The 26,010-nt window shown below is 33.5% G+C and overlaps 1 protein-coding gene and 1 pseudogene across 3 annotated transcripts in view; both read left to right on the forward strand.

Annotated features, from left to right (window-relative positions):
• TMEM196 (transmembrane protein 196) overlaps window positions 1–19,320 on the forward strand; it is a gene marked incomplete at both ends in the record, with an annotated part of 84,975 nt that extends 65,655 nt beyond the window's left edge. For both annotated transcript variants that reach the window (XM_080922098.1, XM_080922099.1), the window contains 3 exons: window positions 12,162–12,218; window positions 15,447–15,701; window positions 19,249–19,320. In XM_080922098.1, coding sequence (XP_080778224.1) covers window positions 12,162–12,218; window positions 15,447–15,701; window positions 19,249–19,320 — 384 coding nt within the window. The remainder of the gene's footprint in view (window positions 1–12,161; window positions 12,219–15,446; window positions 15,702–19,248) is intronic.
• On the forward strand, window positions 2,692–11,559 carry LOC308437201 (nuclear transport factor 2-like; annotated as a pseudogene). Its single transcript has 2 exons — window positions 2,692–2,696; window positions 11,179–11,559. The product of its transcript is annotated as a nuclear transport factor 2-like (transcript).
• Window positions 19,321–26,010: the final 6,690 nt, after the last annotated feature.

Here is a 26,010-nt window from a genome sequence, read left to right on the forward strand (position 1 = left end):
TTGTTGTTTTATTTAAAAGCATATTTTCATGTATGTTGATCATGTTTTCCCCTCTTCAGACTCTGCCCAGATTCTCTCTACCTCCCTACATACCCAACTTCATGTCTTCTCCTTCTCTTCCTCTCTCCTTCTCTTTTTCTTTCTCAAAGCAGGGAAAAAGAAAGAAAAGCAAAATAAAGGAACAAAAAGATAACAAAAAAAATGACCAAAATGAAACAAAAAGTCCACAAACAAAAAAATAGGGTCTGCCCTTGAGTGATTTGTGACTTTATTCCAATTCTTAAAGCTTTCTCATTTGCCTTTGGAGTTTGGGTCTGAGACATTGTATTCTATAAATAATAATAATAAAAAGATTCAGGCTTTTGGATCATATTTTAATCGGTTGCTATTTTATTATTAATGTCACTTAATTCTGTTTTCTTCTTTTAATATTTTCCTGTAATTATTATTTGTATATGTATCATTTCAGTGCCCATTTTCTCAATTTCTAATCTGCAATTACTTGTTTTTTTTTTTTTTACAGATCTTTCCATGTCATAGTTGATTATATATCAAGCCAACTTTAAGCATAAAAGTATTTCGAGAAAGCTTATGAAGTATCAGAGGTTTAAGGGAAAAAAATCTATTAACAATGATGAAAGGCACATGGTGGACTAAAATTACATGAAGATGAAATAGCTACCTGTTTCTAACAGCCATTTGAGACCAAACAACCCTGACTTTTAGACCTTCTATTATGAACTTAGACAGTATGTCTCCAGTGAACAGCCTTAATTTGGCCTTCATTCTTTTCCTCCTCTCCCTGAGAGTAATCATGGAGTCAATGCTACTGTAGAAGCTGAAGTGAGTGATTTGCTGGTAAAGTAGTTAGTCATGCCTGTGAACCTTAATTCGTGTGATTCTTTGATCCATACTGTACTCAAGAATCACCTGGGAAGATTAAAAAGTGACTCCTGATTTCACTAAACATTCCAATGGTAAATTCCCAGAACATTTTAACTGATCTGCAGCCAATTTTAAGAACCACTGACCTTAAAAAGGTTTTTCAATTTGATGTAAATTTTATACAGTTTTACATGAATCATTAAGGAAATGCAATCCCAAAGAAAGGAAGCTCTAAGGCAGAAGGTCACTTCTGTGATCTAGCCAGGATTTATGTGTATTTTATGTGGAAAATTGCAAAGTAATAGTTTTAAGGAAGTTCATAGTGATCATTTTTAACTAAGAAATGATTGGCCTACACCAAAAAAAAAAAAAAAAATTAAAGACCTGACAGTTGTTGATTTACACTTTTTTTGTTCCCCACCCCCCCCCCATTTACTGGATATTCTCTGTATTTACAGTTCCATTGCCACTCAGATGCTTTGTTTCTACTTTTAACCTTTGTAATTTTCATCATAAAGTTTCTGTGCTTCTTTAAATTCACCAACTCTTTTAAAAATGTGTGATCGTGTGACAGTTATTAAAGTATTTGGGAAGAAAAGTGGAACATTTTCTGCTTTCTGGCCAAGAAATCTTCTTTTAAACTTTGGTGAAAATTATTTCATCTGAGGCAGTTAATATAATATGAGAAATAATTTTAATAGGGTGTCTTAAGATGAAAGTGGTTCATCACCTCTATAATTTGACTTATTTCAATGCCCTGGCCAAATGGGTTAGCATTCACAAAATCTCACATTTGAATATAGATTTGGCTGGATGCTTTGGCTCAAGACTTTTATATTAAGAATTGTGTGTCTTACTTAATATACTAAATTTAAATTATCAATACAAGAATCATTATAATGAAAAATGACATTTAGTTCCTCTTATGATTATTTTTGAGATGCCAGCCTTTAAATTCTGTTCCTCATGACCTGTGACTGGCTCATGCTCCAGATAGTAACCCAGGACTATGACTATTAAAGTGGAATTACTAACTTTCTACTCATTTAATTAGAACAAATGTTAAGAATGATAAGGTTAAGGAATGTTCTTGTAGGTAAGCAGGTGTTTTGTTGGTAGATTGCTAACTATGCTCACACTGAAAACTAAAACCTTTCTTTGGAAACCATTTCCACTATATAATTATAAACAAATTAACAAATACTTAATAAAGATTTCAATTGCATGTTTTGTTATTCATATGATGTATAACTTCCATGTATAATCTTTAGTTATTAAACTTTTCTGGACTTCTAGTTCTTCGAACCTTTAAAGATTTGTAAACTAACAAGACTAACTAGATTAGATCATTTGTGAAGTTCCCTATCAGTGCCATGACCTGTGGCAAATAAAAATAGGCAATAGAATAAAAGGTTTGCTACTTTAATGTGGGAATATTCTTCTTCATAAATTAGGATGGCTAAATTTAAGCCAGGATTTCTCCAACTGTACTTAAGATTTTCATTATTTTAGATACCCTAAATAAATAACTTTTACAGAAGTATTTTTAAATACTCGACTAAAGATCAATGGAAAAACGTTACCTAACATCTCTCCTACTATACATTCTCCCTCCACAAGGCCTTTCAGTGATTAAATTGTAATAAGCAATTTTCCCATATCTAGATGTCCCAACTAAGTGGCAGGAATAGAAAATGCTGCTCATTCTGTTCAGGCCCATTGAGCTTTGTTGTAAATAAATAATGGTAGTATATATAGATTTCAAGACAGATGAAGGCACACACAACAATTACTTCAAAAATTAATATGCGGTAAATTGAGTTCCACGTTGAATAATATATTATTTAGTAAAAGTTAAAAACAAAGACATGCTTAGGTTTTGATCTGAAGCTTGAGAATGTAAAAGAAACACACTTTTTCCAAACTGGACTTGTTTTAACTCAGCCTTGGAGACTGCAGGATAGAAACAGTACAAAAGATTTCACAAAAAGCCAAGGTATATTTCGGTACATTATATTGGTTGTATATTTAGAAAATATTGCTTACTCCTCTGAATTTATGTAAATTCACTAAGTTGTATTTTCCTATGGCATTTACAGAAATATGCACACACAAACATTCTAAGTACTCCATGTTAATTTTTCTATGTGTTTAGAAATATTCTCTAATGTCTTTGATTAAACAAACAATCCTTATTATTTCCCCATAATTTGAAATGCAGATGTCCTTTAAAAGATAAATGGATACAAAAATTGTAGTATTTACACAATGGAGTACTACTCATCCACCAGAAACAATGACTTAACCAAATTCTTAAGAAAATGGCTGCATCTAGAGAATATCATCCTGAGTGAGATAACCCAGTCACAAAAGAACAGACATAATATGCAGTCACTGATAATGGGATGATAACCCCAGAGGCTTGGACTGCCCCAGAAACAACTCACAGACTCTGTAAAGTTCAAGAAAAAAAGAAAAGAAAACAAAACAAACAAAAAAAAGACATTATGCCCAATCCTTACACACCAAGAAAACATTGACTAATTCCGTGTTACATCCTGTTTTACATGTACATTTTGCTCATTGTAACTAGTAAGACCTTAATGCAGAGTATCAAAACTTAAAAAAGAAAAGAAAAGAAAAGAAAGAAAGCCAAGCACTGACAAAAATGTATTTGAATACATTTATGCAAAAATGTTAAAAAATTTTTCCTTTAATCTTTGTTTTGTAAAATAAAATTTAAAAAAAAAAAGACAGTTCCCAAAGGTTTAAAGACTGGTGAGGAGGGGATCTGGGCAGCTAGGGAGCAGAGAGATCTCTGCCGAGGGCTCACGGATAGCGCGCCGCTGCCCTGACTGATCCAGGGACCAGGAACACAGCATTGGAACCTCTGTTTCTACCCGGCGATTTGGGGTGCAGTACAGGGCTCAGCCCATCTACCACCTAAACAGGGACACAGACCAGATACAAGGGAGAGGCAAAAACATATCACTGACAACAAGATGGCAAGAGGAAAGCGAAAGAGTATACCCAAGGAAACAAGACAATATGGCAACACCAGAACCCAGCTCTCCCATAAAAGCAAACATTGGAATTCCAGAAAAAGAAGATGGAGACCTAAAATCATACCTCAAGACACTGATAAAGATACTTAAACAAGAACGGGAGGAAAAGCAAAAAGAATCAGAAGCTTTTAAAGAGGAAACAAGAAAAACATTCAAAGAACTCAAAGAAGTAGAGGAAAACAGAACCAAAGAGATGAAGGAATGGAAGAAGGAATTAAAAAACGGAAATTGACAGAATAAAGAAAACACTAAAGGAGATAACCCTAGAGGTAGAACACCTAAAAAAGAAATCAGGAGTCATAGAAGAAAGCATTTCCAAAAGAATACAAGAGATGGAAGAGAGAATCTCAGAGGCAGAAGACAACATTGTAAACATAGACAAAACAGCCAGAGAAGATCCAAAAATCAAAAGGCTCATAACCCAAAATGTCCAGGAGATCCAGGACACAATGAGAAGACCAAACCTAAGGATAATAGGAATAGAAGAGGGAGAAGAGTATCAACTGAGAGGCACAGTAAATATCTTCAACAAAATTGTAGAAAACTTCCCAACCCTTAAGAATGAGATGACCACGAGCATAAAAGAAGCCTACAAAACTCCAAATAGGTTGGACCAGAAAAGAAATTCCTCCCGACACATAATAGTTAAAACACCAAGTGCCCAAAGCAAAGAAAGAATACTAAAAGCAGTAAGGGAAAAAGGTCAGGTAACATATAAAGGCAGACCAATCAGAATCACACCCGATTTCTCAACAGAGACTATAAAAGCTAGAAGAGCCTGGACAGACATCATGCAGACCCTAAGAGAGCAAAAGTGCCAGCCCAAGATGCTATACCCAGCAAAACCATAGATGGAGAGATGAAGGTTTTCAAGACAAATTAAAATTTACACAGTATCTGACCACAAACCCAGCACAACAACGAATTATAGGTAGAAAACCCAATACAATGAGGGGAACTACATTCTAGTAAAAACAAGAAAACTCCTAAGCAAGAAAACCAAAAGAAGAAAAAGACACAGACACAATTCAACCTACAAAAGCAATAATAGCAGGAAACAGAAACCACTATTCCTTGATATCTATTAACATAAATGGACTCAACTCCCCAAAAAAGAGACATAGGCTATCAGACTAGATACATAAACAAAATCTAGCATTTTGCTGAATACAGGAAACTCATCTCAGAGACAAACAGACACTATCTCAAAGTAAAAGGGTGGGAAAAAAACTTCCAAGCACACAGCCCCAAGAAGCAAGCTGGAGTGGCTATTCTAATATCAAATAAAGTAAATTTCCAACAAAAAGTTTTCAAAAAAGATAAGGAAGGATACTTTTTACTCATTACAGGGGAAATCTGTCAGGAGGACCTCTCAATCCTTAACATATATGCTCCAAATAAAAAAGCACACACATTCATAAAAGAAACCCTACTAAAGCTCAAAAAATACATTTCACCCCACTCAATAATTGTGGAAGACTTTAACACCCCACTCTCTCCAATGGACAGATCATGGAAACAGAAACTGAACAAGGACACTGTAAAACTAGCAGAGACTTTGAACCAACTGGAATTAATAGATATCTACAAAACATATCATCCTAAAGTAAAAGAATACACCTTCTTCTCAGCACCCCATGGCACCTTCTCGAAAATTGACCACATAATAGGACACAGAACAAGCCTCCATCGATATAAGAAGATTGAAATACTCCCATGCATCCTCTCAGATCACCATGGTCTAAGGCTGGTCTTTAACAACAACAAAGACAACAAAATGCCCACATACACATGGAAACTAAACAATGCTCTGTTAAACAATAGCAGAGTCAAAGAAAAAATAAAGAAAGAAATTAAGGATTTTTTAGAATTCAATGAAAACGAAAACACAACATACCCAAAACTATGGGATTCAATGAAAGCAGTACTGAGAGGAAAACTCATAGCCCTAAGTGCTTCCAAAAAGAAACTGGAGAGAGCAAACATCAGCAACTTGACAGCACAGCTAAAAGCCCTAGAAGAAAAGGAAGCAGATACACCCAAGAAGAGTAGACAGCAAGAAATAATCAAAATTAGGGCAGAAATAGACCAAATAGAAACAAAAGAACCATTGAAAAAATCAACAATACCAAGACCTGGTTCTTTGAGAAAATCAACAAGATTGATTAAAAAAAAAAAAAAAAAAAAAAAAAACCCTAGCCAGACTAACTAGAGAGCAAATAGAGAGTATACAAATTAATAAAATCAGAAAGGAAAGTGGAGACATAACAACTGAAACTGAGGAAATTCAAGAAATCATCAGAACCTACTACAAAAACCTATACTCTACAAAGTGTGAAAATCTGGAGGAAATGGATGAATTCCTAGAAAGATACAAGATCCTAAAGTTAAACCAGGACCAAGTAAACCATCTAAATAATCCCATAACACCTAAAGAAATAGAAGTCATCAAAAACCTCCCAACCAAAAAAAACCCAGGTCCAGACGGATTCAGTGCATAATTTTATCAGACATTTATTGTGGAAATAACACCAATACTCTCCAAACTATTCCACAAGATAGAATCAGATGGAATACTACCTAACTCATTTTTTGAGGCTACAATAACCCTCGTTCCTAAACGACACAAAGACCCTACAAGGAAAGAGAACTTCAGACCAATCTCACATATGAACATTGATGGAAAAATACTCAAAAAATCCTTGCAAACTGAATCCAGGAACACATCAAAACGATCATTCACCATGACCAAGTAGGCTTCATCCCTGGGATGCAGGGATGGTTTAATATAAGGATATCCATCAATGTAATCCACCATATAAACAAACTCAAAGAACAAAATCACATGGTCATCTCATTAGATGCTGAGAAAGCATTTGACAAAATTCAACACCCCTTCATGTTAAAAGTCCTGGAAAGAACAGGAATCCAAGGTCCATACCTAAACATAATAGAAGCAATATACAGAAAACCAACAACCAACCTCAAACTTAACGGTGAGAAACTTGAAGCAATCCCACTAAAATCAGGGACTCAACAAGGCTGCTCACTCTCCCCCTACCTATTCAACATAGTACTGGAAGTCCTGGCTGGAGATATTAGGCAGCAAAAGGAGATCAAGGGGATACAAATCAGAAAAGAAGAGGTAAAAACATCACTCTTTGCAGATGACATGATAGTGTACTTAAGTGACCCCAAAAATTCCTCGGGAGAAATCCTACAGCTGATAAACAAGTTCAGAAAAGTGGCTGGATACAAAATTAACTCAAACAAATAAGTAGCCCTCCTATACTCAAAGGACAAACATGTGGAGAAAAAAATTAGGGAAAAGATACCCTTCACAATAGTCACAAAAACTATGAAATACCTTGGTGTGACTCTAATTAAGCAAGTGAAGGACCTGTATGAAAAGAACTTCAAACCTCTAAGGAAGGAAATCGAGGAAGATCGCAGAAAATGGAAAGATCTTCCATGCTCATTGATTGGAAGGATCAACATTTTAAAAATGGCCATCCTACCAAAATCAATCTACAGATTCAATGCAATCCCCATCAAAATTCTAACATAGTTCTACATTGAGTTGGAAAGATCAATGTGCAATTTTATATGGAATAACAAAAGACCTAGAATAGCAAAATCCAACCTCAACAACAAGAAAACATCTGAGGGAATCACTATCCCTGACCTCAAGCTATATTACAAGGCAATTGTGCTAAAAACTGCATGGTACTAGTACCGAAATAGGCACGTGGATCAATGGAATAGAATAGAAGATCCAGAAATGAGCCCTCACATATATGGTCACCTGATTTTTTACAAAGGAGCTGTAAACATTCAATGGAAAAAGAACAGTCTATTCTCTGGGCATATACCCCAGAGACACTTTAATACACAACAAAGATATATGCACCACAATGTTCATAGCGGCTCTATTTATAATAGCCAGAAGCTGGAAGGAACCCAGATGTCCTTCAGAAGACGAATGGATACAAAAATTGTGGTACATATACACAATGGAATACTACTCAGCCACCAGAAACAATGACTTAACCAAATTCTTAAGAAAATGGCTGCATCTAGAGAAGATCATCCTGAGTGAGATAACCCAGTCACAAAAGAACAGACATAATATGCAGTCACTGATAGTGGGATGCTAACCCCAGAGGCTTGCACTCCCCCAGAAACAACTCACAGACTGTATGAAGTCCAAGAAATAAAGAAAACAAAAACTATACATATATTCACAAAACAAGAAGACTTTGACTATTTCCATGTTGCGTTTTGTTTTGCATGTACTTTACGCTTATTGCAACTAGTACGTTTTCAATGCATACTGTCAAGCCCTTGAAAAAAATCAAGTACCGACTAAAAAACATATTCACATGGTTTTATGTAAAATTTATTTTAATGTCTGAAAAAACAGTACTGACAAAAATGTATAATTTTAAGCAAAAAATGTTTAAAATCTTTACATCTATCTTTGTTTTGAAAAATAAAATCATTTAAAAAAAAAAAAAAAAAAGAACAGTCTATTCAACAAATGGTGCTGGTCTAACTGGCACTCTGCATGCAAAAGAATGAAAATAGACCCTTTCTTATATCCTTGTACAAAGCTCAAGTGAAAGTGGATTAAAGATCTCCACATTAAACCAGATACACTGAAACTATTAGATGAGAAATTAGGGAAAACCTTAGAACTCATAGGCACAGGAGAAAATTTTCTGAACAAAACACCAATGGCTCAAGCTCTAAGGTCAAATATCGACGAATGGGACTTAATGAGATTGCAAAGTTCCTGTAAGGCTAAGGACATTGTCAAGAAAACAAAACAGCAGCCAACAGAATGGAAAAAGATCTTTACCAATTCCACATCAGATAGAAGCCTAATATCCAAGGTATACAAAGAACTCAAAAAGCTAGACACCAGAGAATCAAACAAAACCTATTTAAAAAATGGGGTCCAGAGCTAAACAAAATGTTCTCAAGTGAGGAATATCGAATGGCTGAGAAACATCTAAGGAAGTGCTCAACATCCTTAGCCATCAGGGAAATGCAAATCAAAACAACCCTGAGATTCCACCTCACACCAGTCAGATTGGCCAAGATGCAAAACTCAGATGACAACAGATGCTGGTGAGGTTGTGGAGAAAGAGGAACACTTCTCTACTGTTGGTGGGGTTGTAAACTGATACAACCACTCTGGAAATAACTCTGGTGATACCTCAGAAAATTGGACATAGTACTACCTGAAGACCCAGCTATTCCACTTTTAGGCATATACCCCAGAGACACCTTAGTACACAACAAAGATATATGCACCACAATGTTCATAGTAGCTCTATTTATAATAGCCAGAAGCTGTAAAGAACCCAGATGTCCTTCAGTAGATGAATGAATACAAAAATTGTGGTACATTTACACAATGGAATACTACTCAGCCACCAGAAACCATGACTTAACCAAATTCATAAGAAAATGGCTGCATCTAGAGAATATCATCCTGAGTGAGATAACCCAGTCACAAAAGAACAGACATAATATGCAGTCACTGATAGTGGGATGCTAACCCCAGAGGCTTGGACTGCCCTAGAAACAACTCACAGACTGTGTGAAGTTCAAGAAAAAAAAGAAAACAAAACAAAACAAACAAAAAAAAAAGACATTATGCCCAATCCTTACACACCAAGAAAATGTTGACTAATTCTGTGTTACATCCTGTTTTACATGTACTTTTTGCTCATTGTAAAAAAAAAAAAAAAAAAAAAAAAAACAAGCACTGACACAATTTTATTTGTATACATTTATGCAAAAATGTTTAAAATTTTTTTATCTTTTTTTTAAATAGTTTAAAACAAAAAAACGAAATGCTGTCTAAGATATCTACCAAATTCTATGTATCTTAACTAGCCCATTAAACTCTCTTGCTATATACATGGTTTATAACTGTCTTACTTTCTTAAGGGAGAGTTCCTTCACAGCACTTTTCCTTACCCATTTTTCTCACATACATGTTATTTCAGAAAAGTCTTAGGATGTTTTGGTATTTATTTTTAAAAATATATACCCAGATACTAAATACTTAGTTTAAACTGGTTAATATTAGCTATAAATTAAGATTTTTTGAAATTATATTACATTTATGTATATAGCTGCATGTGTGTTTGTATGTATATGTTTGTGTACATGTGAATATCAGATAACATCCTAGAGCAGTTGGTTCTTCCTTCCACTTTGTGAGTCACAGAAATTGAACTCAGATTGTCAAGTATAGTGGCAAGAACCTTACTCACTGTTTCATCTTACTTGCCTAAGATAACAATAACAAAAATTTTAAAATTAAATGAAAGGTTTCTTAGTAAAATTGAAAGCCATTAATTTTAATTATGTTTTTTAATTTAATTAATTAATTTTAATTATGTTTTAATTAATTTATTTTATGTATATGAGTACACTGTAGCTATCTTCAGACATACCAGAGAGTTCATTTGGTCACATTACAGAGGGCAATGAGTCACCATGTGGTTGTTGATAATTGAACTCAGGACCTCTAGAAGAGGAGGCAGTGCTCTTAACCTCTGAGCCATCTCTCCAGTCCCTTCTTACTATTTATTGATGAATTAATTATTTTAGCTACACGGTTAGGTCAAGTCAAGTATTAACAAATTTGCATTCAAATATCCCTAAATATTTCTTTCCAGATTAAAGTCTTGATTACTTTATAATATAAAGTATTTTTAACATGGGTTCTGCAAAGCTGCTCTGTGACCTATTTTCTATTTATGTGAAATTGTATACTATCAACACTTTCTTCTCTTTGGGTTCCTTGGAATGTCCACATAGTTAATCTTTATGTCAAAATGATGTAGCTGTCATCTGAAAATGAAAGGTGTATATCATATTTCTTTGGAGGATAATCTCTTTGTTTTATATCTGGTCTTTTTATTTTGGTTATCTTTCATAAATATAAAATAACTTATTGGGTCCTAAGTGCTTACTATGAGTAGATGTAATATAACATCTGACAGAGTAGAAATGGAAATGACAGTAAAACAAAACAAGAGGAGCAAAATTCTAGTTTTTATACTTTGCATTTTTTTCCTATTGATAAAATTATTTTGCTTGTCCCACAATTACCTTTTAAAAACAATACATACAGACTGTATACTGGGTTGCCACTGCTGCCATCATGCCAGCCTCATGAGTCTCAGTGAAGTGAGTGACTCTCCAGGATAGGAGAAAAGTCAATTTGGGAGCAGATTGAATCCAGTTGTATTCAGTTATTTGATAATAGCAGAACCCAACTAGGTGCAGTTTATAATTATGCATCATGGCTTCCATGGGAAAGACAGCAATTCCAGGGGAAAGCTGCCATTGTGGAGAAGTTTAGATAACTTCTAACATTCTGTTCCAGAAAATTTAGCATGGTATCATGGCACAGGACCATCAGCCTACACCAGATAGCTGCATCATCAGCATGGTTGTAGGCCAGCTTAAGGCTGATGAAGATCCCATCATGGGTTTCCACCAGATGTTTTTATTAAAGAACATCAACAATGCTTGGGTTTGTACCAATGACATGTTCAGGCTTGCCTTGCACAACTTTGACTGACCTTTTCCTGGACAGATAGTCATGCTGTTTCCTCCTCCCTCTTCCCAATCCTATCTCAGTCTTCCAAATGCTGCAAATACCATACACAAATGAGCAGGCCCAAGGTGAGAGTGGGTGCAGTGTGTTTCTGTCACCACGGTGTTGTGCATGATGTTTGGATGCTACATTAGTTGCATCTAACAGAAAAAGTTTGTGTTGTACCAGCGCATGCCTTGTAGAGACTTTACAAATGCAAAGATTGTCAGGTTTTGTTTTGATTTTGTTTTGTTTTTAAGCTACTGACAAGTTGCTCTAGTAACCCAAAGACGTGAAGGAGAAAGCAGCTACCTCACCAACCCAGATATTGATTTGTGCAGATGTTTTCAATGCCTCATGATACAATAAAACAACAAAAATTTTTTAACAGTTAAAAAAAAACAATAATTACATTTTAGCCTTTTTGTTGGTCTTTAGTATCCTACAATAAGTAACTTTTTGGTTTTAAGGGAAATCTGAAACATGTAAACTTCCTGGGAGCAAATGTCATGAATGGATTATAATAAGCTGAAAATACAAGCTGCTCCTCTCTATGTTGATGCAATTATTGTTCCTTTCTTTTGCAGTTTCTTCTTTGTGGCATATGTGGAATACTGTGCGCCAAAAAAAAGTCAGGACTTGTCGTAAGTTTTTGCATTATTTGAATAGTACACTGAAGGGTTGAAATATAAGCATTCTTGTTTTTTAATGAAGCTAATTTACAATTAAAGGAAAACTGGAAAGCAAATCATAGACTTATTGTTTAAAGAAAACTATCAAGATTATAAAATATAAAAAAGTCCCTGAAAAGCTCTGATATACTCTTTTAGCATATGACTATTCAACCTTTGATATTTGCTATATAGGGGATTTTGTGCAGTTTTCCACTTAGAGACTTAAAGGCAATCACCTGGGTCCTTCAAGGAACAAATAAAGGTAAAGCTTACTCTCTGAGAAATTAAACTGGTTAAATATAGATCTGTGCCTAGAGATTTATTTTAACTAAGAAGCTAATTTTGTAAAGCACCAAGACAGATGTGATGTTATGCTTACAGTTAATTCTTTAAGATATATTTATTTCATGTCTATTACTGTGAATACACATTTAATCTTTTTCAGATGACTATTTTATCATTACAGAGTATGCAACATGTTCCCTGTTAACTACACGCTGAAAAGTAGACTTCTTAAAATTTTAAGAGAGTTGAAAAGATATGGTTTATTTTACTGAGTACTATAGAAAATAACATAAACCTTTATAAATTGATAAACCAAATTGTACAAGAACCCTGGAGAATGTTCTTTGAGCTCAAAAAAAAGTTGTCCAATTACATCAGGTCCTAGAGTGAATGGGGACCTCCTTGTCATCCTCATCTTCCATCTTTCTCAAATTTCTTTCTTTGTGATCATTTCTATTGAGGAAAGGCAGATGAAGCATCCACTGTGACAGTCATGTATAACATGATTTTTAAACTTTTAAATAAAATGGGAATCTTTGGAAGAAAAAATTAAAAGAAGTAAAAAATTAATGGAAGTAATGGAAAGAGGAAGAGATGTGGTTTAATTTTAAGGCACTTTATGTCTTTATTGTCTTTCTAATTGAAAACTGTTATGTAAATGGTAGATGTAGTTACCATTAGCCTGTTACCTACCTGTATTTCACTAGTGTCAGATAGCCTCAAGAATGTTACAGTGTACATTAAATGTTTTACAACATGTCTTTTTTACTATATCTTTTCAGTTTAGAATCTCTTGTCTAATGTGATTTAAACTAGTATATGATTAAGAACCGGACACTAATTCTAATAATATTTTAGAATTCACAGGTGACAATATTCTACTAACACATATGAATGTAGTGACATTAATTATTACAGATATTGAGAATAACATTAATAAGAGACATGTTTATTTTAAAATAAGTATTTCATCTGCTTTTATGATAACATTCATTCCCTAGTTGAATGCTAGAATGTATAATCACTTAGCATTGTCTTCAAATTATTAAATATATACCCAAAATATATACCCAAGAAACTTCAAGGCAAGTGAGTATTATTTAAAATAGGATGTAACTAGTTTATTCTACTTAAATTTTGAAATACATTTTCCCACTAAATTTGATATTTTGATTTGGTAATCAATTTTCAATGCTATATTAAATTAAGTGTTAAAAGATTGAATTTCTCTATCATAAGGGCTTCAGCCCTGTTGATAAGTACCCTGATCTAACCACAATAAGTAAGGCAGAATTAAGTTGAATAAATGAAACAAGTAACTGTACTAATAAAAAGCTTTATTTAGTGCTGCTTTATACGTTCATTGTCTGGTTCTCACCTGGAACTTCATTCAAGGAAATTGCTTATGAAACTATTTGGATAAATATTTCCTCTCTCTACTCCTAAATCAGCCTAATTTCCCCAGACCCCTTTGACCATATCATGCTTATATGTTAAACTTTATTATACTCAAGTGTATTAACACAGAATCACTCATGTTATAGATTCTCCCTCACTTAGGGCCAGTGGGTATTGGATACTCAAAAAATAATAATTGTTGAGCTCAACTAACCACTGACAACAAACAATATTTTATAATGTAAAAATAAACACTACAGTAAGTTATAAAACTGTTTGCCTTAAAGAATTAGCACAACAGGTGAAATCAGTAGTGTCCAGGAAGACTTTCTGAAAAAGTTATGTTTATACTGTTAGGGGTCCAAAGAAAAAGCAAAATTACTTCTATAAAAAATATGTGTCTTTGAGATAAAGTGTGCATGGTATATCAATTAACAAGAAAGGTTTGGGTAGAAATAGTACAGTTGTCCAAGTACAAAGTTGTCCATGCCTGATGTGTAAGAGGCCTCATGTTTTGTCTCAAGAATTTTGATGAGGAGTGTAATTGGCTACTGTGTTCCAGAAAATAGAAATATGAATGAGTAATAAGTTAGTATAGCCTCATAAAAGATCTAGTAAATCCTATAATGTAATTTAGACCATTTGCCCAAAGCACATAAAGTTATTATGAAGCTCTTTAAATAGTCAACTAAATTTATTAAGTATTCAAAGAATTTTTACTACACAGAAAGCACAGGCTACCAAGGACCCTCTTTAGGTTGAGTTAACATCTTACCTTTATGAATAGAGAGACTCTTGTTAAGCCAATAGTAAGATCAACAGTAAAAAAAAAAAAAAGAAAAAAAAAAAAAACACTCAATGAAACAACACTGTAATAGTTCATGGTGGTGCAAGAGAGTAACAAAAAGATTTGAATGATGCTGGGCCAGATATATACAAGAGAGTAATGAGGGAAAAAAGATTAAGATAAATTTCCTAAGGTCACCTAGGCAGAAGCTTATGGATACTTGGATACATAAAGAAGACAACACAATGAAACTCAGTTTAAGTCAGAGAATCTGACCTGATCATCATGCATTCTTCTGAATTTTATTAGTGCTTTTTGCTCTAATACTATTATTATTGTATTATACAATATATTGTATAAATATTGTATAAATGTTATATTAGGAATCACACAGCCAATATTTGTTCCTAACACAACAACCATGCATAGAGGACACAGGTATTATTTTCATTTGAATCTAGCCAAAAGCTAAATTTGGTTTCCTTCAGAATCTCATAAGATTTATTAATTGGTTCCATTTTGGAAGTTTTATGATATACTTCATCCACTGTATTTCAAACTGAATAGAGTCTCTACTGACAGGCAAACCTGTCCTACCTTCTTATAAACAAAGAAAACATTCTTTTCTTTGCAGGTTCACCATCCTTGGCCTGCAGCAACATGAGGCTCTATGTTCTAGACACCTTAACCTTATCAGCTTTAACTCTCTTTTCTTCTTTTTTTCTCAGATGATCCTCTTTTCAGCCTGCTGCATCTGTGGACTCATTGGAGGCATCCTGAATTTTCAGTTTCTTCGGGCTGTCACAAATAAGACCTCACCCCTGTACCCACTGCATCTTGCTTCCATGTCTTTGGCATGTATCGGCATTGGGGGCTGCACTGTCTCTTCTTGGCTCACTTGTCGTCTAGCAAGCTATGAGCAAAGGAGGATGTTCTCAGAAAGGGAACATTCCCTGCATCACTCTCATGAAATGGCTGAGAAAGTAAGTTTTTTTTTTTCATTTTTCCTCACACCGCTGCTATGCAATGAGCACTACAATCTAGGTGAATCACTTTGCAAGCTTACATGACAATTTGTGGGATCTGATTTTGTAATTTTGACCCTAATATATTAAGAACAGGGGATTTCAATTAGTTTTCTCTGCAATTCATAAGCCCAGTTATTTTCAACAGAATTTTGTAGCCTCTGTCTATTTGAAACCATAGTTCCTAAAATAGCATTTTATAAAATATTAAGCACCTTATAAATATGTATTTTTATGTATTATACTGAGGAAAAACATAAACTAAATACAGCCTCCACTCAATAATGCCAGCTTTAGAAATCACATGAATTCTCTTTTCCAGTACATTCTTTCTGCTTATAAGTAGATGCATTTGATTATGTAAATTGGATCCTGAAGCATAAAAGAGGCTCTTTAGTGAGATGACAAAAAGCCTTGTCCATCAGTGCAGATATTACAAGCCATATAAATCTTTATTGAATTCTCATTTAAACTTCATGCATATTTCCATAGCTTTGCTTGTATTTTACAAAATGCTGCCTGCATAATTATTTCATCAAACCTATCAAAACAGAAAGTTATATTAGTTTCATTAAAGAGCAAACAGTATAGAAAGATCTGTGTGTATTCCTATTAACATTTGATACATATTTTTAAATTCATTTCTTATTACTTCATCTATTCAGACAAAGATAAACATCTGTAAAACTAACTCACTAAGATAATGGGCAAATTACATTTTGATTTATTTCTTGAAAATAAAATAGTACAATCATAGCATAAGAGAAATAGTAACAAAAGTTATACATATCTTTATCGTGTTATTTTCAAGTTAATAAGTATTTATTTTGTAGTTCATCTGTATTTATTTTGAATACTATCTATACATATAGAGAATAGATTCTCATTAATTTCTTCAAGGGAGCAATTGTGATCAGATTGTACATGTCATTCAAAATAAAAGAACTGGCATTATAAATAGAAGAACTTATTAGTTTTAAAGTAGTAGTAGGTCATTAAAAATAGAAGATTATTGCTTATTGTGATAGCAGCTCCTTTATATTCTGTTTTTATGCTGGTGTTATTTAGCTTTTCTTTGCATGTGTTTCTTCAATATTTATTGTATAATTGTTATATTTACATTAGAGATTGAGGGCTATTGAAATAACCGACTTGCCCAGCTGCCCGGTGGTGCCCCCGACACCAGAGTTACCTACAAGGTACGCTGACTTCTAGGGAGTTACCATATTGTAATGTTGCTATAGGAAGCACTGCCTCTATTAAAAAGCCATGGTATCCTTGGATCAGTCTGGACTGATGCTGTGTGCCCCTCAAAGTATCACTTTCAGAAGGGCTACTCTGAGGAGCAAGCATAAATCTACATGGCAAAATTGTACAGCTTCAAAGTTGGTTGAGTATTTCAAATATTCAGCCTGCCTCTAAGCATCCAAGTGCAGTTCTGCTTGGATGATTCACTATTCCCTTTATTCTCTGTTGCATCACAATTCTGACTCAGTATCATCATTCACAGATGAGACTTTTGCTTTTAATAATAGATGAGTCTGGATAAAGACAAACTGTATTTCTATCATGCCAAAATTACATGAACAGATAGGCAAAGTTTAACATTAATATAGTTAAATGTCTTTATAGATTTTTTCCTTTGGCAAAATTATCTGATATACTACATTTCCAATTCATTTCACGTATTTTCAGTTGTTAACAATAAATATTCAAGGCTCTCAGTTTGGCCAAAGAGAATAACTGGAAATGCAGAAAGTGACATTTGCAGTCCATTTAAAAGAAATATATTTATTTATAAATATCCAAGTATGCTCTTGTCCAAATTAGGAGTATAGCCTTATTAAATTGGAAATGCCAATTTGCAAATGAAATGATGAGACTCATCCATTTAAAACTAACTTTCACTATTATTTTCTAGTGATAATTTTAATGTGTCTGTGATTGAATGAATTTCGTTAAGAATATTCTTTGAACTTATAAGATTTTTAAAGGACATTTTTTCTTAAAATCTTATAAAATAAATTGATACTTTAGTTTTATGAGTTTTAGACATTTTTAATTTGAAGTCTTTTTAAGGAGAAGAAAAAGCCCCTGAGATTCTTATTTTTATGTACTTTCTAAGAAGTTTTCTTTCTCTTCTAACAGGATAAATAAAATGTGCTTCATGAAATTTTATAATAATTTGGGGAATTGAGATGGGTTAATTTTTATGTCAATCACTTTCTATCATCATAAACTTAACAACAGCCCAATTATCCAACATTTTCAGTCCTGCTTTCACTGTGTTCATTCTTAGAAGTTTCTCCAACACAAAAAGAAGATAGGAATGAGCAGCAAGCAGAAGACTAAGAAAGCAGCTTCACTTGAAATGTTTTTGCTGCCCTTTTGAAAGTCAGCTTCTTGAAATGTAGAATTGTCAATCTTGCATAATAGAAAAATTTACTAATATACTATCTATAATACATGTACTTTGATAAATATTAACTGGCCTCTGAACTCATGACATCCCATTGTGCAATGAAAGGCTTAAGAGCATAAACACAGGACCTGGAAATGTGACCTAGATGGTAAAGTTGTTGCCTAGTCTCTTGAGCATCTTTAGACCAGGCATAGTGGTAATTTTCTGAGTTTCTAAAACTCAGAAGGTGGAAACAAGAGAAACAGAAGTTCAAGGCCATTCTTAGATATATAGTATGTGTCTAACAAGCCTGGGCTTTATTAAAAAAAAAACTCTCAAAATAAAACCAGTCAATAAGCTGTATAAATTTGAATCATCTAAGATTTATTTCAGTATTTTATATAGTAATAAATGAGACTTTTATGTTACTTTTTTATATTTGTATATTTCTCTGAGTTCTTTTAAAACATGCTCCAAGTTTTCATTGTTTCTTTTTTTAACTGTGTGACAGTGTCATTATAAACAATTTTTCTGGCTAGCCATGATGGTTTACATCTAGAATTTTAACACTCACATGTCTGAAGCAGAATTTCAAGTTTGAAGCAACTCTGAGCTACTCATATTTAGTGCCAACCTGGGCTATATCTGGAGAACCTGTTGAAAAAATAAATAAAGCTTAAACACAATAAGCATCTTTCTCACTGAAACATAAATGTCCCTTGGTTCTTTATAAACACCTGTAAAATGTGTTGGCACATTGTTCATGTTCTTGACAGAAGAGCTTGGGTATTGAAAAAACCTGGCCACCTAGGTATCTTTTTTTATTTTTTTTAAGGTTAGTTCCTTCTATAACAGAGTTGAAGAAGGGGGGCAGGGATTGAACATATGGATAGAGTCTCCCAACCTAGACTGTCACCTAAATGTTTTCATGTGCTACAAGATGCCATGAAATTTCATTGCTTAAATCACAGCAACAGTACCTACTCTTGTCCCCCCCCTCCAAAATGGTTTACAGTGGCCTGTAATTTTTTGGGTTTCTATTAGGCATATCAATGTCTTATTCTAAAAGTGAGTTTTAATTCATTCATTTTATTTTGCTAACAGGAAATGACAGACAACATGAGCAATGGAGCACCACAACTGATATTTAACGGACGAGTACAATCAATGTTTTAAAGAACTGAACATTTTTCAGTTTGTTCAAGAGGCAGGAGAAGTTGAAGGCCTGGAAGCAGCAGTTAAAATGGTTCTTGAATTTGATGTTACTTCTCCTGGGCATCCACTAACATTATTCCTTCTCAATTTGGCCTCACGCACCCTCTAGCCTTTTCTAGATGGTATAAACTTTCCAGAAATGTAACTTAGTCATTTCAGCAGACTGACAAATTGTTCTGAAGAAGATTTTTACAAAAATAAATGGAAATAGCAGTGATTAATACTGTACACAAATGCCATTTGACTAGCATGAGCTTTAGAATTGTAATTGCTTATTTTATTAATAATTCAAAAGTAAACACATCACGAATTAACAATAACTTATTGATGTCTTTGTTTTGAAAGACAAATGACTTCAAGTACATTAAAAATCAAGACCTCGGCAATGCCTTGTTGCAACAACATTGTAATTAATTTCAATTTGTGAATGAACTGTATTTCATAATTTATTTGTAAATTACAAAAAACTAAAGCTTGAAAGGTGATTTTTAGTGAGAGAAAGAATATTAATCTGTATGATATTTTTGCACTTTTGAACAAGTGAATATTATATAAGAAAAATAAATATGTTTTCATTATGCTGTGCAAATTGATCTTCATGTTCATAAATGAGTTTAAGAATAAAGTATTGTGTATACATAGGTGTATATATACTGTAAATACAGAAAATACACACAGAATATATTTATAGCTATATGAATGTAAATAGGTAATAGGGAAAAATTGTGATGGTATGAGGTTATTACAGTAGCTATGAGAAGGCCATTGCTCAAAGCTTTCTAAGCCCGCAATGTCACATATTTCATTTTTATTCTATTTCTTCATTTTCTCTTCTTCTGAAATCTATTATGTGGTAAGCAAGCAATGTAGTTGATACATGTAGAGAGGAGTGACTTGAATGTTGAAGCATGAATGTGAACTACTTATTGTTGGTATTTTGCTGTGTTTATGGTGTTTATGTAAGTCATTGTTAATATTGATTAATAAGTATAATTTCAATCATATAAATCCTATTTCTACACAAAATTATTATCTAAGATTATTCCTGATATGTTTACTTTATATAACTTTAAGCCAAATTAAGCTCTGTAATTGGGAAGTGGTAAGCTAGGTGAACTTAACACTACCTTTGATATACTTTAGGTGTTTTATCTCCTTTGATGATTAATATTTTCATGTATTGGAAAGTATATATTCAAGGTATCTGAAGGAGTTCTCAGTATAAGCAATTTAAAAGATAAACTACATTCACATAGCTAGAGCCAATTCTTCTCTTCCACAGTGTAATATTACAATAACAACCAAGAATATGTATGAAAGATCAAACATCATAGACTCAAGATATTTATGAAAATTAATCTCTGATAATATACAAATTGATATTTTTAAATAAGTAACATTGCTCTTTGTTATTAACTAAGCAAATTTCAACTCATTTTTCTGAGTTACTCAATCACAGTTAAATCAATATATTTCATGCTCAGTATGAGAGCACCTTATAGTCACAAGCAAGACAAGTGTTTTCGTTGGGCTAACAAAACAGCAATAATTTGGTATAAGGTTCCATGAGCCTTTGACAATGTCATCATTAAACTTGTTGTGGTGAATTCCTTAGAAAATTCTAGCTGAACAGAAATAAATGACCTCTGCTTATTTTTGGTTATAGTTTTGAACTTTTCCTCACTCATTTGTTTACTTAATTCATTGTTTGGTATGTTACAAATAGTGTCCATAGAGTTGATCTCAAATAGTGAATCATCACCATTACTACTCATTTCATGCTACACATAGGCATGATATTTGCCACTAAATATACAAACTGTAAACATGTATAAATCTCACATATATATGGTTATACTAAATTTATGCTGAATGTGGCTTAATCTTTAAGGAAGAAACCACTGACTTTAATTATGGCAGCATTTCTCTATAGGCAAGTAAAATACAGAATTAGAATACATCAACACATTTAATGACTTTTGGTTTTATTTATAAAAACACAATAAATAACAAAGTAGACTATCACTTCTTTGAAACAGTTAAAAAGTGATTCAATCACTACAGTTATCTGAATAGTTCACTCTGTGTGTGTGTGTGTGTGTGTGTGTGTGTGTGTGTGTGTGTGTGTGTGTAACTATTTCAACCTTGTACTTTCTTAACTCAAATTGAAGTAGCTTACTTAAGGTATAGGTGATTCTTGAGATAAGTGGGGAAGGTTAAGAAGACATTATTCAGATAATTAAAATTTTAATTTTGACAACAAATTGACAAAGAATAAAAAACATGAGTGCCTACATCACAGTTTTAGTTTACATCTACCCTTGAGGAAATACGTGATATTAAATTGGAAAACATATGTGAAACTGGTGTGGAATATATTTTAAATGCAAAAAGATAAAAGCTTTCACTTCTAGGAAATTTTAAGATATATTTATATGTGTATATATGTGTCATATACACACATCTGTTTTGAAGTGGAACATTGTATGATGACTCTTGATGTTTATGTAATAAAACCATATGCTTTGAAGTATATGTGCCTTACTCTTTTTATGGTATAGAAAAATGGCTTCAATAAATGTGCAAAGAAACTGTTATTCTGGCACAAAGAGGCAGATTGATTCCTCCTGTTTAAGAAGGGAGTCGGAAGCAGAGAATTATTAAAATCTGAAAGGTGATTATTTTACATAGAAAAGACTAGAAAATGTTCTAATGCAGAGATGTTGAAGACAATAAAGATACAGAAAAAATGAAAATAATAAGGTAAAATTCCCACAATTCAGCAGGAAATAAGGTAAATATCATCTGGAGCAATGATCAAGATTATAAATTTTACAAATTAAATGATATTTAAGAGAATTCTGATGTCCAACCTAAATTTCACAAATCATTTGCCATTAGTATTTGGGATGGCTAATTACTTGTTGCAGATACTGTTCTGTATATTTCAAGTCAAGTAGAGTTTTAATTGCATGTGTTTTAAATGGCATAAAATGTATCAATTATTTTCACAAACAAACAATATCTTTACAGATATTAATATTTTTCTAATCCAGGTAATATTACCCAATTTAGAACCATGAAGAAAACCCTTGAACATCATCTTCTGCAGCCAATTTTAATGCTGTCCACAATTCCAGAACAGACTAAGCTAAGGCCACACACTCACTGTTCTAAGGTATCATGTTTTAGGTCTTCAGTGTCTTCCTTAGTTTTTTACAGGTTGTTTCCCTGTCAACCAACAATCAAGTAGAACTTCTATATGGAACAAATACATTCACAGACTGAGGTGGGGAAAAGCTGGTGAATATAGTGGTTGGCCTACCATGGCAAAGCTTGTTTTAGAGGATACATTTTTTCCTTTAAATATCTACTTACATAAAAATTACACTGACTCACTAATATTAAACTTTATCAGGTAAAATGAGCTGTTGCTTAGCTCCTGTTCCTGAAGAACTTTCCCCCTTTTTCTCCTATGCTCAGTAATGCATTTTTGTGCTTGGGTAGGTGAAAATAATGCTACTGTGCTTTTCACTTTTGTCCTCAACTCAAAATTTGCACATTTTATACTGTATATCCTTATGTTTTTAAGGATTATTTAGCAAACATATTTCAGAAACTTAGGAAGACTATCTTGAGCTTCATTTTGTTAGAACAATGTTTTCAAATAGAATTTCGGAACTTGGCATCACTCACATTTTTTTCTTTAAGTAATCATCTTTCTGAAAACATATGTAATATTTTTGCTTGAATTTCTTGACTTCCAAGAAATTCAGTTACTCCAAGTCCATAAATCACAAGTGGTCAGTTATTTATCACAGAGGAAACCAATTCAGATTGTATGCCTAATAAAAGCATACAGAGTCCCTTTGCCAGAACTTCACATTGAATACATGTGTCTTCTAGAAATTTATTTTCCATTGTGTTGTTAAAAATATGAAAATTGTTTCAAGACAATAATAGTTCAATATTATGCTTATTATGGTAAAAATAGACCCATTCATTTTATCCCTAGAACCTTTGTATAGTTGGAATTCTTAAAAGACGAAGGGGTATTTTTATTCTTTTTTACATCAATTAAAAATTACTGATTTTAAAGTTGTGCTTCATTTTTAGCTAAAGGACTAACTTCCTATTCACCCCATGTATTTCAAGCCTTTTCCCAAATTCACCAACATTTTGCTACTGAGAATCTCCAAGACGTCTCTAGATCTTCACAGAAAAATCTAAAGTATCAGCAAAGTATTTGGATAACTATAAGAAATCAACACTTAATAACTATTCCTTGCTCTTGGTTCTCTTCAACACACCAGAATACTAGTTTTCAAACATTCCATATTGTCCATGGAACCGTTGAATGAAATTGTGTCAAAGAAAGAAAGCAGCCAACACCATCATGCATAGCTTTACTGGCAAACACTTGCCCTCACTCTAGACTATAAATTAGCTCAGGAATGACAAAACACCTGCCTTGGTTAGATTTTGTCAACTTGACACTTTCTGGGAAGAGGAACTGGAGTTGAGAAGATTCCTCCATCCAATTGCCTTCAGGCAACTCTGCAAGGCATTTTCTTGAAAACTGCTTGATGTGCAATGATTTGCCTAACTAGGGGTAGTATCACCCCTTCACAGGTAGTCTTAAATGGTATTTAAAGAAGCAAGCTGTGTGAGCTGCACCTCTTGGTCCAAGTCTTCTTTTGCCTGTTTACACATCGGATTCTGAACTTTGCCAAGGCTCAACTCTGGCAGTCCATTATCATCATGGCTCCAAATATGGCAGTATTTATGCAGATATGCTGCTAGAGAAGGAACTGAGAGTTCTATACCTTGATCCAAAGACAACAGAAGGAGACTGTGCCATATTGGGTGTAGCTTGAGTATATATCACCTCAAAGTCACCCTTCACAGTAACACATTTTCTCCAATAATGCACTTCAACAAAGTCATATCTTCTAATATTTGCCACTACCTATGAGCCAAGCATGCACACATATGAGTCTATGAGACCATTTCTATTCAAAGCACCACACCCCCACTCCAACCTCTTCACTCTGAGAACTCATGATTGTTTATCAGAACTCCATACTCCAGAGTTAGGAAGTGAAATCTAGTTTTAGTCAGGGGACCAGCACCAGCAAGCTACAAAAGTAGCTTCAACAATGTCAGTCACCTTGCCAACAGACATTTGTTTAAATTTAAAGTAAGAATTTAAGGATGGTCTTCAAACGACTAAAAGAGAACAGTTTTATCTATTACAAGCAAAGTAGATAAAAAACCTAGGAGGACTTTGTAAACAGGTTGTAGCTGCAGGTTCAAAACTCAAGTATGATCATCTTTCCAGGTTTTAGTAATAATAAATTTAGGTCTATAAACTATTACTGATAACTCATTTTATGATATAATTATTCCTTTACATATCAGATATATTCATTTCTGTGCCCCTTTTAGAGCCCGGGTTTGGCCTATTTAACTGCTAAAAGAATATCAGAAGAAAGGTTTTTTTCAAACCAGAACTAATAGTGTCCATAAAGTGCTAGAACTAGTATTTTGCTAAGTGAGAGGAATTATAAGAAGTGTGAAGAGAAAGTGATACAAAGCAGCACATTTACTTTCACTCACACATTGGTCTACTTAACTCAAATTAGGCCATTTTTCATGAATTGTGGCATTCAAGATATGGTAATAACAAATGTGATCTTTCGGTTATTTGCTGTCTTTTGAATTTCAGCATGCCACCATTGTGGCTGCTGAGCAACTGGAGTAAGAACATCTTGTGCCTGTATAAAGGGTATTTAAAATTATTAGTAAGGAGCTTTGCTGGTAACATCAGAGAAAGCTGTATATGAAATGGATCCTGTATAATTCCATTTTTATCTATTTTCTTCTTAAAACGTTCCAGTTCAATTCTTTGGAATATTTAATGTCAAAGGCCTTTGGATTTACACCCACACCGAATCTGCAGTCAGCAAATAGCTCATTAAATTGCAGCCATAAAGCCATCTTCAAAAATGTTAAAATAATATCCTATTTTTGTTCTGCCTGGAGCTGAAGAAAGATGGAAGTAAATGAGATTTCCATAAGCACCTGTGTAAGTGTTAAGGGCATTTATATATACATATCACTCAGATTTTAAAAAGCTGAAAAGGGGGTTTGAAACTTACTTCTAGTAAGGGTAGATTATAAAGGAAATAAGGCCTTAGAAGTCATATCAAGTGAGCGTAATTTTCATTAAAAGACAGCAAATTCTAAAAAAATACATCCTATCTTTCATTGTAGCCACACCCCTTTGATACATCTTTATTTTAATTCTTCCAAAACTTAAGAAAGGATGAAAGGATGAAAGAAAGAAAAAGAAAGAAAAAAAGAAAGAAGGAAGGAAGGAAGGAAGGAAGGAAGGAAGGAAAGAAAGAATAAAGGGCCCACAGTTACTTGCATGCACACTTACACACATAGTTCACATCAAATGTTTTATTTCTATTCTCTCTCATCTTCTAGCCTTCCTCATAATGACTGACAGATAACTACTTACAAACTCATGCAGATACCTGGATCTCAATGTTGTCATGGTTTTTCAATCTAATGTCACTATAAACTATATCTCTCCTGTCTCCTGTCTCCTGTCTCCTGTCTCCTCTCCCCTCTCCCCTCTCT

The sequence above is a fragment of the Micromys minutus genome (genome assembly GCF_963924665.1).
Source record: "Micromys minutus genome assembly, chromosome: 1".
In the NCBI taxonomy this organism is placed as follows: Eukaryota; Metazoa; Chordata; class Mammalia; order Rodentia; family Muridae; genus Micromys; species Micromys minutus.